Source organism: Dendropsophus ebraccatus, chromosome 2 (genome assembly GCF_027789765.1).
Source record: "Dendropsophus ebraccatus isolate aDenEbr1 chromosome 2, aDenEbr1.pat, whole genome shotgun sequence".
Lineage (NCBI taxonomy): Eukaryota > Metazoa > Chordata > Amphibia > Anura > Hylidae > Dendropsophus > Dendropsophus ebraccatus.
The window spans coordinates 119,369,887-119,384,126 of NC_091455.1; the positions used below are offsets into that span (position 1 = coordinate 119,369,887).

General features: G+C 48.5%; 1 protein-coding gene across 2 annotated transcripts in view; it reads right to left on the reverse strand.

Annotated features, from left to right (window-relative positions):
* The window catches only part of LOC138783465 (uncharacterized), a 78,054-nt gene that overhangs the window by 27,431 nt on the left and 36,383 nt on the right, over nucleotides 1-14,240 (reverse strand). For both annotated transcript variants that reach the window (XM_069958188.1, XM_069958187.1), the window contains exon 17: nucleotides 10,435-10,459. In XM_069958188.1, coding sequence (XP_069814289.1) covers nucleotides 10,435-10,459 — 25 coding nt within the window. The remainder of the gene's footprint in view (nucleotides 1-10,434; nucleotides 10,460-14,240) is intronic.

The window sequence follows — 14,240 nt, forward strand, 5'->3', positions numbered from 1 at the left end:
CCTCAATAAATTGGGGTGTTTACAATCAACACCTCAACACTGGGGGTCTGATGCCGCAGAGGGGGTCTGATGCCGCAGAGGGGGTCTGATCATGCAGGAGGGGGTCTGATGCCGCCGCAGAGGAGGTCTGATGATGCCGCAGGAGGGGGTCTGATGCCGCAGAGGGGGTCGGTCCGATGCCGCCGCAGGAGGGGGTCTGATGCAGCCGCAGGAGGGGGTCTGATGCAGCCGCAGGAGGGGGTCTGATGCAGCCGCAGGAGGGGGTCTGATGCAGCTGCAGGAGGGGGTCTGATGCAGCTGCAGGAGGGGGTCTGATGCAGCCGCAGAGGGGGTCTGATGCCACAGAGGGGGTCTGCCATTCATTCACTGCTCAGTTGAAGTCTGGTCCAGCAACGGATGGAATACGGATGGAATACGGATGGAATACGGATGTCCAATCCGCAATTTCTCACGGGTTGTTTCAGGACCAGAAAAAAATACTGAACGTGTGCATAAGGCCTTAGTGTGTCTTTTTTTTTTTGGTGAATTAGCATCTGTGCTATTAAGGGTACAAACCCACTTGACGTATTTGCTGCGTGAATCAGTCTTAAAAATAAGCAGGCAAAACGCAGGTTGGCTTTATACGATTGTTCTGCGTTAAAATACGCAATTGCGTATTTTTGAAGCGTGAAGCTTGTTGTTAGCAAAGCATCAGTTGTTAACAACCTGTGCGAAAAACGCATGTAGCTTCATGCTTCAAAAATACGCAATTGCGTATTTAAACGCAGAACAATTGTATAAAGCCAACCTGCGTTTTGCCTGCTTATTTTTAAGACTGATTCACGCAGCAAATACGTCAAGTGGGTTTGTACCCTTAAACACACAACACAAAACCAAAAAGATACCTAAAGCATTCGGGTGACTCATTGAACTTGAGAAAATCGCGATCGTTGCCTTTCAAGATGCTCTTACACTGAACGATTATCGGCCTGAAAGGCAGTTCTGCAGCCCTCAGCTCATCGCTCTGTCCGACTCATGCAGCAAACCTCTTTATGAATATTGATAATATTCTTTGAAGTGAGCAGTGGCAAAGAATGAGATCACTGCAGAAGGCCATTATTAAGGCCAAATCATAGAGAAGGTGATCTGCAGGAGACAGCAGTCATATCGCTACACTGAGGACTACAGGACTGCATCCAGTGGACTGAAGTGCTTCATTTACTTAAGATTAGTGGGACAGAAGACCTTCTAAATAAAGGTATGACTCCATCATAGGGCCCTATTACACCGGACGATTATCTTGCGAAAAATCGTTATATTGTTTGAATTTAGACGATAATCCTTCTGTGTAATTGCAGGCAACAATCGAAAAATCATTCGTGTGTCGATTGTTGATTTAGATCTGAACCTAAAATTATAGTTAATCGTTCATAGTTCGCTGTAATTCCACATTCGTTCGCTCAAGTTCTATATTTGTTCACTAATCATTAAGTGTAATTGCACATTGTTCATCTGGGATCAGAAGGAGTAAAAGATCATAGTAACGATCGCAATAACAATCATAGTAAAGATCGTAACTAACAACCATAGTTTTGTGTAATATGGTGAACGATTTCAGTTTAACGACAAACAATATGGTTTGCGGTAGTTTATCATTAGTCGTTAAAAATTGTACCCTAACCTGCTTCTAGATTCCCTTTAATAATGAGAGCCACAAACAGTTGTTAATTTGATTAACTTGCCCTGGGGGGGGGGGGGGGGGGGGGGGGTCGATTTGATTTCTTTTTTCCAAAAATCACAAATCGGATTTTCAAACAAACAATCTTTGACCCTCTTCCAAACAGTTCATGTAGCTGCACTCCTAAAACAGCATCTGCTCTCTCTTTTAAGTTGTACATGGGTGACCCACCCATTTACAGCCATAGTGCCCCCGCCAGAATGAGATAGTATTCCCATATCATGTCAGCCATAGTGCCCCCCATAATGACAGCTAATATTTCCATAACATATAGGAGGACTTTACTACAGGGAAGTTACAGCATGAAGCAGCAGAGTTTCTGCCTCAAACTCAAATAAAATGGTATCTAAGGTGCCTAAAAGTAGAAAGGTTTAGGGAGAGATTTATTAAACTGGTGTAAAGTAGAATGGTCTTAGTTGCCCCGGGCACCAGATTCGACCTTTCATTTTTCAAAGAATGTGTGAGGAATGAAAAGTGGAATCTGACTGGTTGCTAGGGGCAACTAAGAACAAATGGTGCGTTTACACCGTTGATTTTTGAAGCCAAAGCCAGGAACAGACCATAAACAGGGAACGGGTCATAAAGACTAAGATTTCTCCTCTTTTCAAATCCATTCCTGGCTTTGGCTTCCAAAATCAGATAAATCTGCCTGTGTAAATGTACCATAAGACAATTCTACTTTACACCAGTTTGATAAATCTTTATTGGGGAGGGGGGGTTGAGGAGAAAAATGGAGATTTTCTTCTGGTCAGTTTTGCTGTAAACTTCTGATACAATAAAGACCACTTTCCAGCAGTCTCCTTATTACAGACAAAAGAAGTCCAAGCTTAGTTTAAGGCCTATTAGACTAAAGAAAACTGGATGATTTCAGGATTCGTTAAATGTACAATAAAAAACCTTATCTAGATTTTAAAAAATTATCTATCTATCTATCTATCTATCTATCTATCTAATGTTGTTCTTTAAATTACCCCATCTCTACACAGACCTAGTTGAAGACAGCTGCAGAGCCAGATTATTTCACTTTGCTTACACAGTCGACCACAGTCTTTTCAAAGACAGGTCCTGCCCTTCTTGGTCCTTAGAAATAGACGTGATCTCCCCTTGAGATTGGCTGCGTATCACAAAGGAGGAGTTTTTACTCACCGTAAACTCTCTTTCTCGTAGTCTTCATTGGGGGACACAGACACCATGGGTATAGGCTGCTGTCACTAGGAGGCTGACACTAAGAAAAAATAAAACAAGTCGGCCCCTCCCAGCAGGCTATACCCGCCCACTGGCACTGAGCTAATCCAGTAGTGAAAAGTAGTAGGAGGAGCCGAAGGAAAAAAGGAAAAAAACCAAAGTCCACCTCAAGGTCTGAAAACACAGGCCAAACGGCAACAACAACACAGACAACAAGGGGTGGGTGCTGTGTCCCCCAATGAAGACTACGAGAAAGAGTTTACGGTGAGTAAAAACTCCTCCTTTCTCGGGCGTCTTATTGGGGGACACAGACACCATGGGACGTCCCAAAGCAGTCCCTTGGGAGGGAAAGAGCAGAGAAGAACTTAAGGGGAAGAAGCCACCGCTGCCTGCAAGACCAAGCGGCCCAAGCTCGCATCAGCCGATGCAAAGGTGTCCACCCGGTAAAATTTCGAGAAGGTATGCAGAGACTTCCAGGTGGCGGCCTTACACACCTGAAGGGCCGAAGCCCCATGCCGGATAGCCCAGGAAGCCCCGACCGACCGAGTGGAGTGAGCCGAGACTCCGAAAGGAGGAGCCTTCCCCTTACCACTGTAAGCTCGAGAGATAGCAGAACGAATCCAGCGGGCAAGGGTCGCCTTGGACGCCGCCGATCCCTTGCGAGGACCCTCAGGGATGATGAAAAGGGAGTCAGAAGTGCGAAACGATTTAGTCCGCGCAAGGTAGATGCGCAAGGCGCGAACCACGTCTAAGTGGTGGAGCGCCCGCTCCCTCGGATGAGAGGGGGCGGGACAGAAAGAGGGGAGGATAATATCCTCATTGAGGTGAAAAGGCGACACGACCTTGGGCTGGAATGAGGCCACAGGCCGCATCACCACCTTGTCTTGATGAAAAACCAGGAAGGGAGGGCGGCAAGAAAGAGCGGCCAACTCAGATACTCGTCGAATCGACGTGATGGCCACCAGGAAGACCACCTTGAAGGAGAGAATAGACAGGGGCACGTCCCTGAGGGGTTCAAATGGAGAAGACTGCAAAGCATCCAAAACCAGGTTTAGGTCCCAGGAGGTAGTTGGACGACGATAAGGGGGGGCAAGATGTGCCACCCCCTGAAGGAAGGTCTTCACCTGAGAGATCGAAGCCAAGGGTCTCTGGAAAAAAACAGAAAGCGCGGAAACCTGACCCTTAAGGGAACTAAGGGATAAGCCTGACTCCAGTCCTGCCTGGAGGAAGGCGAGGAGCCGGGCCACCGAAAAGGAAAGCGGGTGCGCCGCGCAGGCCTCGCAATGACGGAGGTAGGCCTTCCAACAGCGATAGTAAATCCTGGCAGAAGACGACTTCCGCGCCCCGATCATGGTCCTGACGACCGCGTCCGAGAAACCCCGGGATTTCAGGACCCAGGTTTCAACAGCCACGCCGTCAAACGAAGCGACGCGAAATGCGGGTGGCAGATCGGGCCTTGACTTAGAAGATCCGGACGGTCGGGCAGACGCCAGGGGGCGTCGACGGCGAGGTTCACTAGATCCGCGTACCAGGCGCGGCGAGGCCAGTCCGGAGCCACCAAGATGATTGGAACCCCTTCCGCCTTGATTTTTCTCAGGACCCGTGGAAGGAGCGGGAGGGGAGGGAAAATGTAAGGCATGCGGAACTGCCGCCAAGGAATCACCAGAGCGTCTGACGCCAGAGCCTGAGGGTCCCGCGTCCGACAGACAAACTTCGGCAGACGTCGGTTGATCCGGGATGCCATCAGATCCACGTCGGGCGTTCCCCATCTGAGACAGATCTGGGAGAACACCTCGGGGTGCAGGGTCCATTCCCCTGGGTCCACACGTGCGCGGCTTAGGTAGTCGGCCATCCAATTGTCCACCCCCGGAATGTGGACAGCCGACAGGGCCAACACGTTTACCTCTGCCCAGGAGAGGATCAGCGCCACTTCCGCCATGGCGGCCCTGCTGCGGGTGCCGCCCTGATGATTCACGTACGCCACCGCGGTGGCATTGTCTGTCTGTACACGAACGGGGAGACCTCGGAGCTGCGCCTGCCAGTGCAGGAGAGAGAGCCTGATGGCCCGTAGTTCGAGTATGTTTATAGGAAGCCGAGACTCCTGCGGCGACCAAGTCCCCTGCGCGGTGAGAGTGTGCCACACTCCTCCCCAGCCCTGCAGGCTGGCGTCGGTGGTCACTATCTGCCAGTGGATGGGCAGGAATGAGCGACCGATGGAGAGGCTCTGAGACTGGAGCCACCATTGGAGATCCCTCCGAAGACGAGCAGGGGGACTGACCCGGCGATCCAGGGAAGGAAGAGACCTGTCCCACTGCGCCAGAAGGAATAGCTGAAGGGGACGAGAGTGGAACTGCGCAAAAGGCACTGCCTCTATTGCGGCCACCATCCTCCCCAGCACCCTCATGCAGAATCGAATGGACACCGGGCGATGACTGCAAAGGGCTCGAACCCCGGAGCGAAGGGACACCAGCTTGTCCTCCGGGAGAAAAACCCGAGCCTGAAGCGAGTCCAACCTCATCCCCAGAAACACAATGGACTGGGAGGGGGTCAAGGAAGACTTGGGTCGGTTGAGGAGCCACCCGAAACGAGAGAGAGTGTCCAACGTTATCCGGAGGCTTTCCAAATTCTGGTCCCGGGACGGGGCTTTGACCAGAATGTCGTCCAAGTAGGGTGTTACTGAAATCCCCCGGGACCGTAAAAGAGCCATGACAGCCGCCATGGTCTTTGTAAAGACACGAGGGGCCGTGGCCAGGCCGAAAGGTAGGGCCACGAACTGAAAGTGGTCCGATCCGATGGCGAAGCGAAGAAAACGCTGGTGGGAGGGAAAAATCGGAATATGGAGATACGCGTCCTGGATGTCCACCGAGGAGAGGAACTCTCCCGGCTCCAGGGACGCGATGACAGAACGCAGAGACTCCATCCGAAAATGAGATAGCCGGACGTGGCGGTTCAGTCGCTTGAGGTCCAAGATTGGACGCACCGAGCCGTCCTTCTTCGGAACTACAAAAAGGTTTGAATAGAAACCGCGGAACCGTTGGGAGGAAGGAACGGGGACGACAACTCTCTTGTTGAGGAGAGACTGGAGGGCCTGAGAGAACCCGGCCGCCAGGGAGGGAGACCGAGGCAGGCGAGAAGGGAAGAAACGGTCGCGAGGAATGGAGGAAAACTCTATCTTGTAGCCCCGAGAAACCACGTCCCGCACCCAGGCGTCCTCGACATGGGAGAGCCATGCCTCCTGGAAATGCAGGAGACGGCCGCCCACCAGCGGGGAGTCGCACGGGGGGAAACCTTCAGGAGGAGGCGGTCTTGGGAGCGCCTGACTTGAAGGGGGGCCGGAAGGAGTTCGACCTGGATTGCCAGGAAGGACGGTTCCTGGGGAAACCAGTCCTCTTGTTTTGAGAGCCCGCGTTTTTAGTGGAGGGGGCAGGCGGGAGCGACCGAAAGGAGCGAAAGGAACCCGGCTTGCGTCGGGTATCCTGACGCTTCGGGCGCTGCTGGGGAAGACTGGTACTCTTACCTCCGGTAGCGTCAGAAATTATTTCGTCCAAGCGTTTCCCAAAAAGACGGGAACCTGCAAAAGGAAGACTGGTAAGAGACCTCTTAGAGGCCGGGTCAGCCCGCCACTCACGGAGCCATAGGGAACGACGTATGGCCACAATATTAGCTGAAGCGAAGGCTGAGCTGGCTGCGGAGTCTAAGGAAGCTAGACAGATATACTGGGCCGCATCCTGTATCTGCTGAGTAAGGTCAGCCAGGTCATCAGGGGGCGCCCCAGAAAGAAGACCGTCCCTCAGTTGTTTAGCCCACACCGATATCGCCTTGGAAACCCACGTGGAGGCAAAGGTGGGCAAAAGGGAGGATCCGGAGGCCTCGAAAGCCGACCTAGCCAAGGCTTCCACCCGTCTATCGGTGGAATCCTTGAAGGAAGCCACATTGTCAAGGGGAAGCGTAGTGGCCTTAGTCAAACGGGAAACTGGAGGATCCACAGAAGGGGGGGAGGACCAGAGAGACACAAGGTCCTGCGAAAACGGATACAAGGTGTCCAAGCGTTTGGGCTTGGCAAACTTTTTATCCGGGGACTTCCAGTTCTTGGTGAGTAAAGCGTCAAATTCCTTGTGGCTTGGAAAAGAGCTACGGACACGGAGGGCGCTCCTGTCGAAACAGACCTCCCCGGATGGAGGAGGATCCGCTGAATCCTTCAACTGGAAGGTATCACGGATGGCGGCCACGAGGTTATCCACCGTGGCAGACATGTGAGGATCCTCTGAGTCAGAGGCGGAAGCCCCCTCAGAATCCGACTGGTCTCCAGGAGAATGAGACCGCCTAGCTGGGGAGATGTGGGCAGGAGCCAGACTCGACCTAGGGGAGCCTGAAGACGACCGGGAAGAGGCCGCCCGAAGGCGTTTACGGGAATGACTCCGACCGGAGCGACTGGTGGAAGGGAGAGGGCGAGCCTGAGCTGCCGCGGAAGCGGATAGACGGTCGAGGGCGGCCGCGACCGACTGGGAAAGCTCAGCCATCTGAGAGACAGAATGACAGAGGGAACGCGCCCAAGCTGGAGCTGGCTCATCCGACTCCTGGGAAGGAGGGGGATCCTGTGCAAGGGACTGAGAAGAGCAGGACTGCATGGAGCAAGCAGTGCAGAGTGGCTGAGAATGGCCAGAAGAAGATTTAGTGTTACAGGATGAACAGAAATAATAAGTAACAGAAGAAGGGGGAGGTTGCTGACGGCGAGAGGAGTCAGACCTTGACTCAGACATAATGCATATAAAGAGAAAAAAACACAAGTGCAATCTCCTAGGTAGACAGCTTAAGAAAAAAAGGTGTCGTGTGGAAGGATTCCAGCAGAGTACCCGGAGACTGGTGACAAGCTGCAGGGGGAGAATAGAAATCCAGTGAGCCGGCAGCAAACAGACAGTAACGTAAAGTAAAGAAACCCAGAGGGCTTACCCGGGAGATTCAAGCGTCCTGAAGATGAAGCAGGAGCAGCGGCGTAAAGACCGGCAGAAACGGCTGCAGAGCAGGGTACAGTGACGGCGAGTGGACCGGAAGCCTGTATCCTGGAGCCGACGCGCGGGAATGAGGAAGCGCGGCGTCCTCAGCGCAGTGACGTCACCGCGCCTGCCCGCGCGCAAGTACTGGCGCGGCGTCCTCAGCGCAGTGACGTCACCGCGCCGGACCGCGCGCGCGCGGGAAATTCAAACAGGCGCCCGAACCGGAATGGCGCCGGGACTGGAGTGCGGCGAACGCCGCCGGAGAAAACCAGCAAGCTGCCGCTCGGGACCAGAGGGACCCAGTATCCTCCGGTACCAGGCCCAGGTGGAGGGGTGGCCGAGGAGGGGCAGGACCTGGGCGCTACAGCCGGCGGGAGAGTCGGGCGCGCGCCGGGGTCGGGGTGGCGGCAAGCACGAGCGCACACAGCGAAGGCCCGCCGAGACCAGAAACTCACCGTTCCGATGTCTTCTGGTCTTCTGCCGGCACTGTGCCACGCTGAACGCTCAACTCTGGGAGGCTGAGGGTGCAGGGGCTGGCGGAGTGAGATCCGCAATGAGGAGACAGACAGCTGAGCAGGTCTGTGTCCTGGGCGCTGAGTCCGGCCGTAGGTGACCTAGGGTAGACAGTCCCTCTATATTTAGGGTCTGTTCCCTGGTCACTTGGGGAGTGGGATCAGGGTGAGTCTAGATTACTCACCGTGCCCAACCTGTAAGGAAAAAAGGGGTTGTTAGTAATAGAAAGTAGCAGAGATGATCTGGAGCAACCAGACCTGCATCTGCCTCCTACTGACACTAAGCTAAACTGGATTAGCTCAGTGCCAGTGGGCGGGTATAGCCTGCTGGGAGGGGCCGACTTGTTTTATTTTTTCTTAGTGTCAGCCTCCTAGTGACAGCAGCCTATACCCATGGTGTCTGTGTCCCCCAATAAGACGCCCGAGAAATCATGTTTCCCATGTGGCTTAGGTGATTATGGGCAATAGATTGTTTATGAAGCAGACGTTATTTGTGAGGTTATGGCAAGAGCAGCCCCTCTGAGGGGTTTGATAACATCTATCCACTCTATACTTAACTCTCCCCCTAAGGGTACGGAAGAACAACACACTTATACGATAAAATAGGAGACCTTTCTAAATAGATGTATCTCCCGGCAACTTTGGCAGATTATATGGTCTCGGGCTTCTTGCATTTTCATGATTTCTTAATGCTTTTTAATATGCAGAAAACCAATATAAAATTCTCCTTTTTTTAGTACCATGCCCATGAACTCCTCTTCCTCTACACAGTGACCTCTTCAGAATGCTGGAGATGCCCAACGTTTAGAGGGTCCCTTCCACACATTTCCTGGGTGTGTAGTCAATTGAAACCTTATTGGACAGGCATTCAGGGGTTGATTGCAGTGGTAGTGGGCCGGGTCATTGCGTTAGACTCGCTCCTGTACATGCTTAATGTTCCACCCAAAGGAATTTGCAAGCATACGACGAGGCCGCTTCTCTAGGTGTTAACTGCGGTGAAATGTTTAATAGCTAAATATTGGAAACAGACTTCTCCCGACATCAGTAGAATTGGTGAATCGAATACAGGTGGATAAATAAAATAAAAAAAAATGGTCCCCTTGGGGCGCTTACTATGACATCTCATACTTCTTAGCCCATTTAGGGGGTTCAACCGCCCCTCCCCTCCTTTCCTGCGGTGTGATGCCATTTGTCTTTGTCTCCTTGTGTTTTGTTCTGTCTCCCCCCCAAGTTGTGACTTAAAATGCAAAGCAACGATGCATCTGATCCCACACAGTAAACGTTACAGAAGGAAAGATGATACCCAATGGCATAATTAGCGATATTTGGTCACCTCACATCCCAGGAAAAAAAAAAAAAGAAGTCCTATCTACACACAATTTAAAAAAAGCCTCACATTGTCCTTGGACAAACAAAAAAATAGAAGTTGTATGAGTCAGATAATGGAGGGGCAAAATATTACAACAAACAGAAGTGTTTCCAGTAAAGTATGTACAGAAATGATGCATAACCCATCGCCAAGAGTAAAGAAAACCACTGTATTGGGTAACTGCCACACTCGAGAGCACCAGATACATGTAAAGCCAGGATCACACTGTTTATTGTGCGCATTTTGCCATGTACTACATGCAAAAACACACATGCAAATGTGTTTCCCATTGTTTCTAATTCGAGGAAGCATCTGCACTGTGAACTGTGGCATGTATACTGTTCAGCGCACATTTTACACAACTGGGAATAAGTGACAAGTCACCTATTCCATGTGTAGCATTAGAAATCCAGGACATAGAAAAGCACCGCTAAATGGGGCTCATCCATTTCAAAAGCAGTGACAAAATAAGTGGTCAAGTGTCAAAACATATAGCAGAAATCAGAACTCTGAATATCTGCCATGTTCTTTTCCACCAGTGTGCACACCCATGTACTATTTTGTGAAAGAAAATTAACAGCAGCATTGCACAGGAGCTCACAGTCTACCTGGCAAATGCAGATGTAAGGACCCATGAAAGAATTAAAACACACTTACCTTCTTTTTTCATTGCGCTTGCAATCTTTAAAGTGAAGAAGCAAACAGTCCCAAAACAAAAGAAAAAAAACAATTAACCTTATGAAAAAACAAGCGTCACAATTACTTGGGAAAACAGAGTAACAGGCAAATTTTGCCACAAAGAAAAAAGGTCATTTTTTTTAGGAACCCATTATCTTCATATTAGGAGGGAATGTTCTGTTCTATTGTAAATAGCTGAAAGAGAGCAAGAATTTAAAAAAGCTGTGCCATAAGGAGACAAAAGGTTGTAGATTGTTCAGAAGAAAGTCCTATTATTAACAGTGATATAACATAGGAAACCACTTTATGCAATCCTTGACAGGAATGCAAAGGTTTTTTTTCTGTAAAGTTGCGTTGTTATATTATGACATGTCTATTTTAATAAATACTTGTATCCACATAATTAAACAATTAAGGGTCATCATTTTTATATCTGTATTTGTGTTCTTAGTCTGTGATTTATGACTAGACGATGTCATTTAGGTGCCACCAGCAGGAGGTGTGCTCCAACAGTGCAGACATACTGTTAAGTGATAACCCTCTTGTCAAAGTCAATGGTAACAACCACAAACGTTTCTCCTGTGAAATGCAACTGAAAAACAAATACCAATCATTATATAAAAAAAAACAAAAAAAAAAAAACATTACTTAAAAAGGAGAACTGTGGGCAAAATCTATTTTTTAATGTTATTACATAAGCAAAGTTAGACAAATTCCTAAGATACAATAATTATGGGAAATGCACATATAGTGCTATTTCCCTCAATTCACTAGATTAGGCAGGCTTCAATTTCTCAAATAAAAAAAAAAAAAAAAAAAAAAAAAAAAAAAAAAGACGTGACGTCACAACCCGGTCTATATACCTGAAGGGTTCAGCAGGGGGCTCAGCAATGACAGCAGTGGTAGTGCAATCATTCCCCCCCCCCTAGGGGGCTCGATCACACCAGCCCCCTCCCGTACAGCGGGGTGAACTCTCTTCAGTTAACATCTATCCTGTTCCCTGCCACCTCTCTCTCGTCCTGTGCTCATCTGCCTCCCTCCCACCCTGTGCATCGGGGTGAGCGCTTCTTATCTGCCTTCCCCTATTGGCTCCTGCTGCCTCACTCCCGCAGCAGGCAACAGGGACCGATAGAGGAAGGCATACTAGGAGCACTTACCCCGCTGCATGGCACGAGGCAGCATGGGGCGGAAGGGAGGCAGCAGGGAACTAAAGAGAGTTCACCCTGCAGCACAGGAGGGGGCTGGTGGGACCAGGGTGCCCGGGATGATTGCACCACCACTCCTGTTATTGCTCCTGGCCGTGGCACAGGAAAGGCCCTGTTATCCCATTTTTTTGTGTGTAATTTCTACATATGCTGCATCCCCTGCTGGACCCTTCAGGTATATAGAACGGGTCGTGACGTCACTTTAAATTCAATTAAAGTCCGCCTGACCTACTTATTTCCCATAATTAATTAGTGTATATTAGGAATTTGTCTAACTTTGCATGTGTAATAACATAAAAAATAGATTTTGCCCGGAGTTCTACTTTAATAACCCCCACTAAATTAATGCAAGTGCAATATAACTTAGCCATATTAGGTAGGGCTGTAACATCATCACTGCCTACTCATCTTCAAAGTGCAAGTGCATGTACATTAACAGTAAAACATTAGTAGTAAAACCAACGTGTAGCACCACTGCCGATCTGGTCTATTCATAAACAGGGTCTCCAATGACCTAAAATTAAAGTTCAGCTGCACCCAAGCTACCAGGCATGTAATTCTAACTTCATGCAGCCAAGGAGCAGGGGAGTACATGACCTCTCAGAGGGCAGCAAACTGCACCATACAGGAGAAGATGTGGTCACTCCCACTGTCACCACAACAACACTCACATTTACATCATGCAGACAGCATAATGTATAACAAGAGGTCTTGAAAGATGTAAAAAGTGAAAAGCTTTGCGCAAAACACCATATACAGTTTGAGGTTTACTAAATATAACAAGTTTGTAAATTCATGTGAGATCTATTTATGAAATACAAAAATCTAAATATGAGTAAATAAAAATGTATATAATGATGGTTATTGGTTTTTGAATTGCATTTCTCAGGTTATGAGTTTAAAGTCTACTTAGCAACTCTCAGATTATATATGGGTTAGTGATATTTGTACCCTATTTTGGTTTATGAAAGAGAACAACCAGTTGTGAATTTAAAAAAAGCTTATGAGAAGGGAATGCATAAAAACTTACTTAGTTTTCCATAAAAACATCAGCAAGTGTTGTCCATGTATTGTGATACATATAAATAAATCTCAGAAGTGTAAATGCCACTTGCTATAACAGCAGGTCATTGGGCACTTTCTGCCAGTCCTGGTATTTCTATTAGGTCATAATACGTAACCCCACTGGTCTAGTCGTGCAATAACTGACAACTACTAAACCTTTTCTCGGTTATTTACATATTACAGCATACATGCAGGCTAGGGTTTAACTAGCTGACAAGCCTCTACTGTCACAATCAGTCCTGTCAAGCGCACTAAAATGGATGCTCCCCAAGAGTGCTGTCATATTGATGGTCTGTTCCAAATTATATGTTAAAAGTAATATCTCATGCATGGAATAATCACATTGACACGACTGAGGAGTTTATTCAAAGATGGCAGAGATAGATAGGTGCAGAGAGTTACTAGTGTAACACTACCGTCTATTTAAGTGAACTTTAAGGAATGTCAACATCTCTGTGTGTTTTAAGTCAGCGCCATATTGTAACGGCTTCACAAAATATGACATCCTTGACAGTACTGTCAACCTCACCCAACATGTTTTTGGTGATGTTATCAGGGGCTCAGAGGTAGGAAGTATAAAGTCCTATAATCAAAGGAGAAGTCCAGCCATTTGAAAAGCTTTTGATCAGTGACTGGGGCGGGACGCCGTTCCAGTCACTGAATGGTTGAGCGTGCAATCCATCAGCCGGGATGGGCATTCCCATCCAAAACCCCCCCCCCCCGCCACACGAAGGAAATGCCTTTCGGCAGTGGTCCCAGAGCTTGTCATGTGGCTTCGCAGGCACAGGGAGAGATAAGCAATGACTGTTTTTTTTATGTTCCCCCTGCCACCAGTGGAATTTTTGAAATAGCTCAACTACTCCTTTTTAGTGGTGTATAATTACATAAACCACTAAAAATGACTGGTAATATTGTACATGTTCGCGCAGAAACCAGTTAATTAGCAGTGGATAATAGAACAACAAGGAACAGATGTGACTTATGTTACTCCCTGTACCGCAATGTAGATTACCTTCGGATAGTATGTCCAAGCAAGGCAATGGCTGAGCATGGACATGTATCCAAAAACTGGTCTTGTTATGTACAGGTGAGTATATTGGAGTCTATGTTGTGCCTACAGACTGTCCCTCTGGTCGGAGATGTGTTCCAGTCATGCTGCAGAAATTACATTTTTCCTACAGTTAGAAACTGCTTTGTTTGAATGTCAGTGGTTTTGCTTTAAGACATGAAGTATTGTCCTTTGCAAGGAAAGGCCTTGCCTAGCAGTATGCTAGTTGATGCGATTCCCACTTCAAAAGCTCATACCCATGAGCTGTTGTTGCACTTTGCTATACATATTCTTTGTGCATGCCACAGCAAGAGAAAAGGATTACTTGCAGCCACTGATACTGTTTTCAACAGTTCTTCTCTCGGTATTAGTTTGCTCCTAACTAGTTGAACCCCTTCTATGACAGTCCTATTTTTTTATTAATTAGAAATAGGTTGTCCCAAGACTGATAATGGAGCACAAATCTC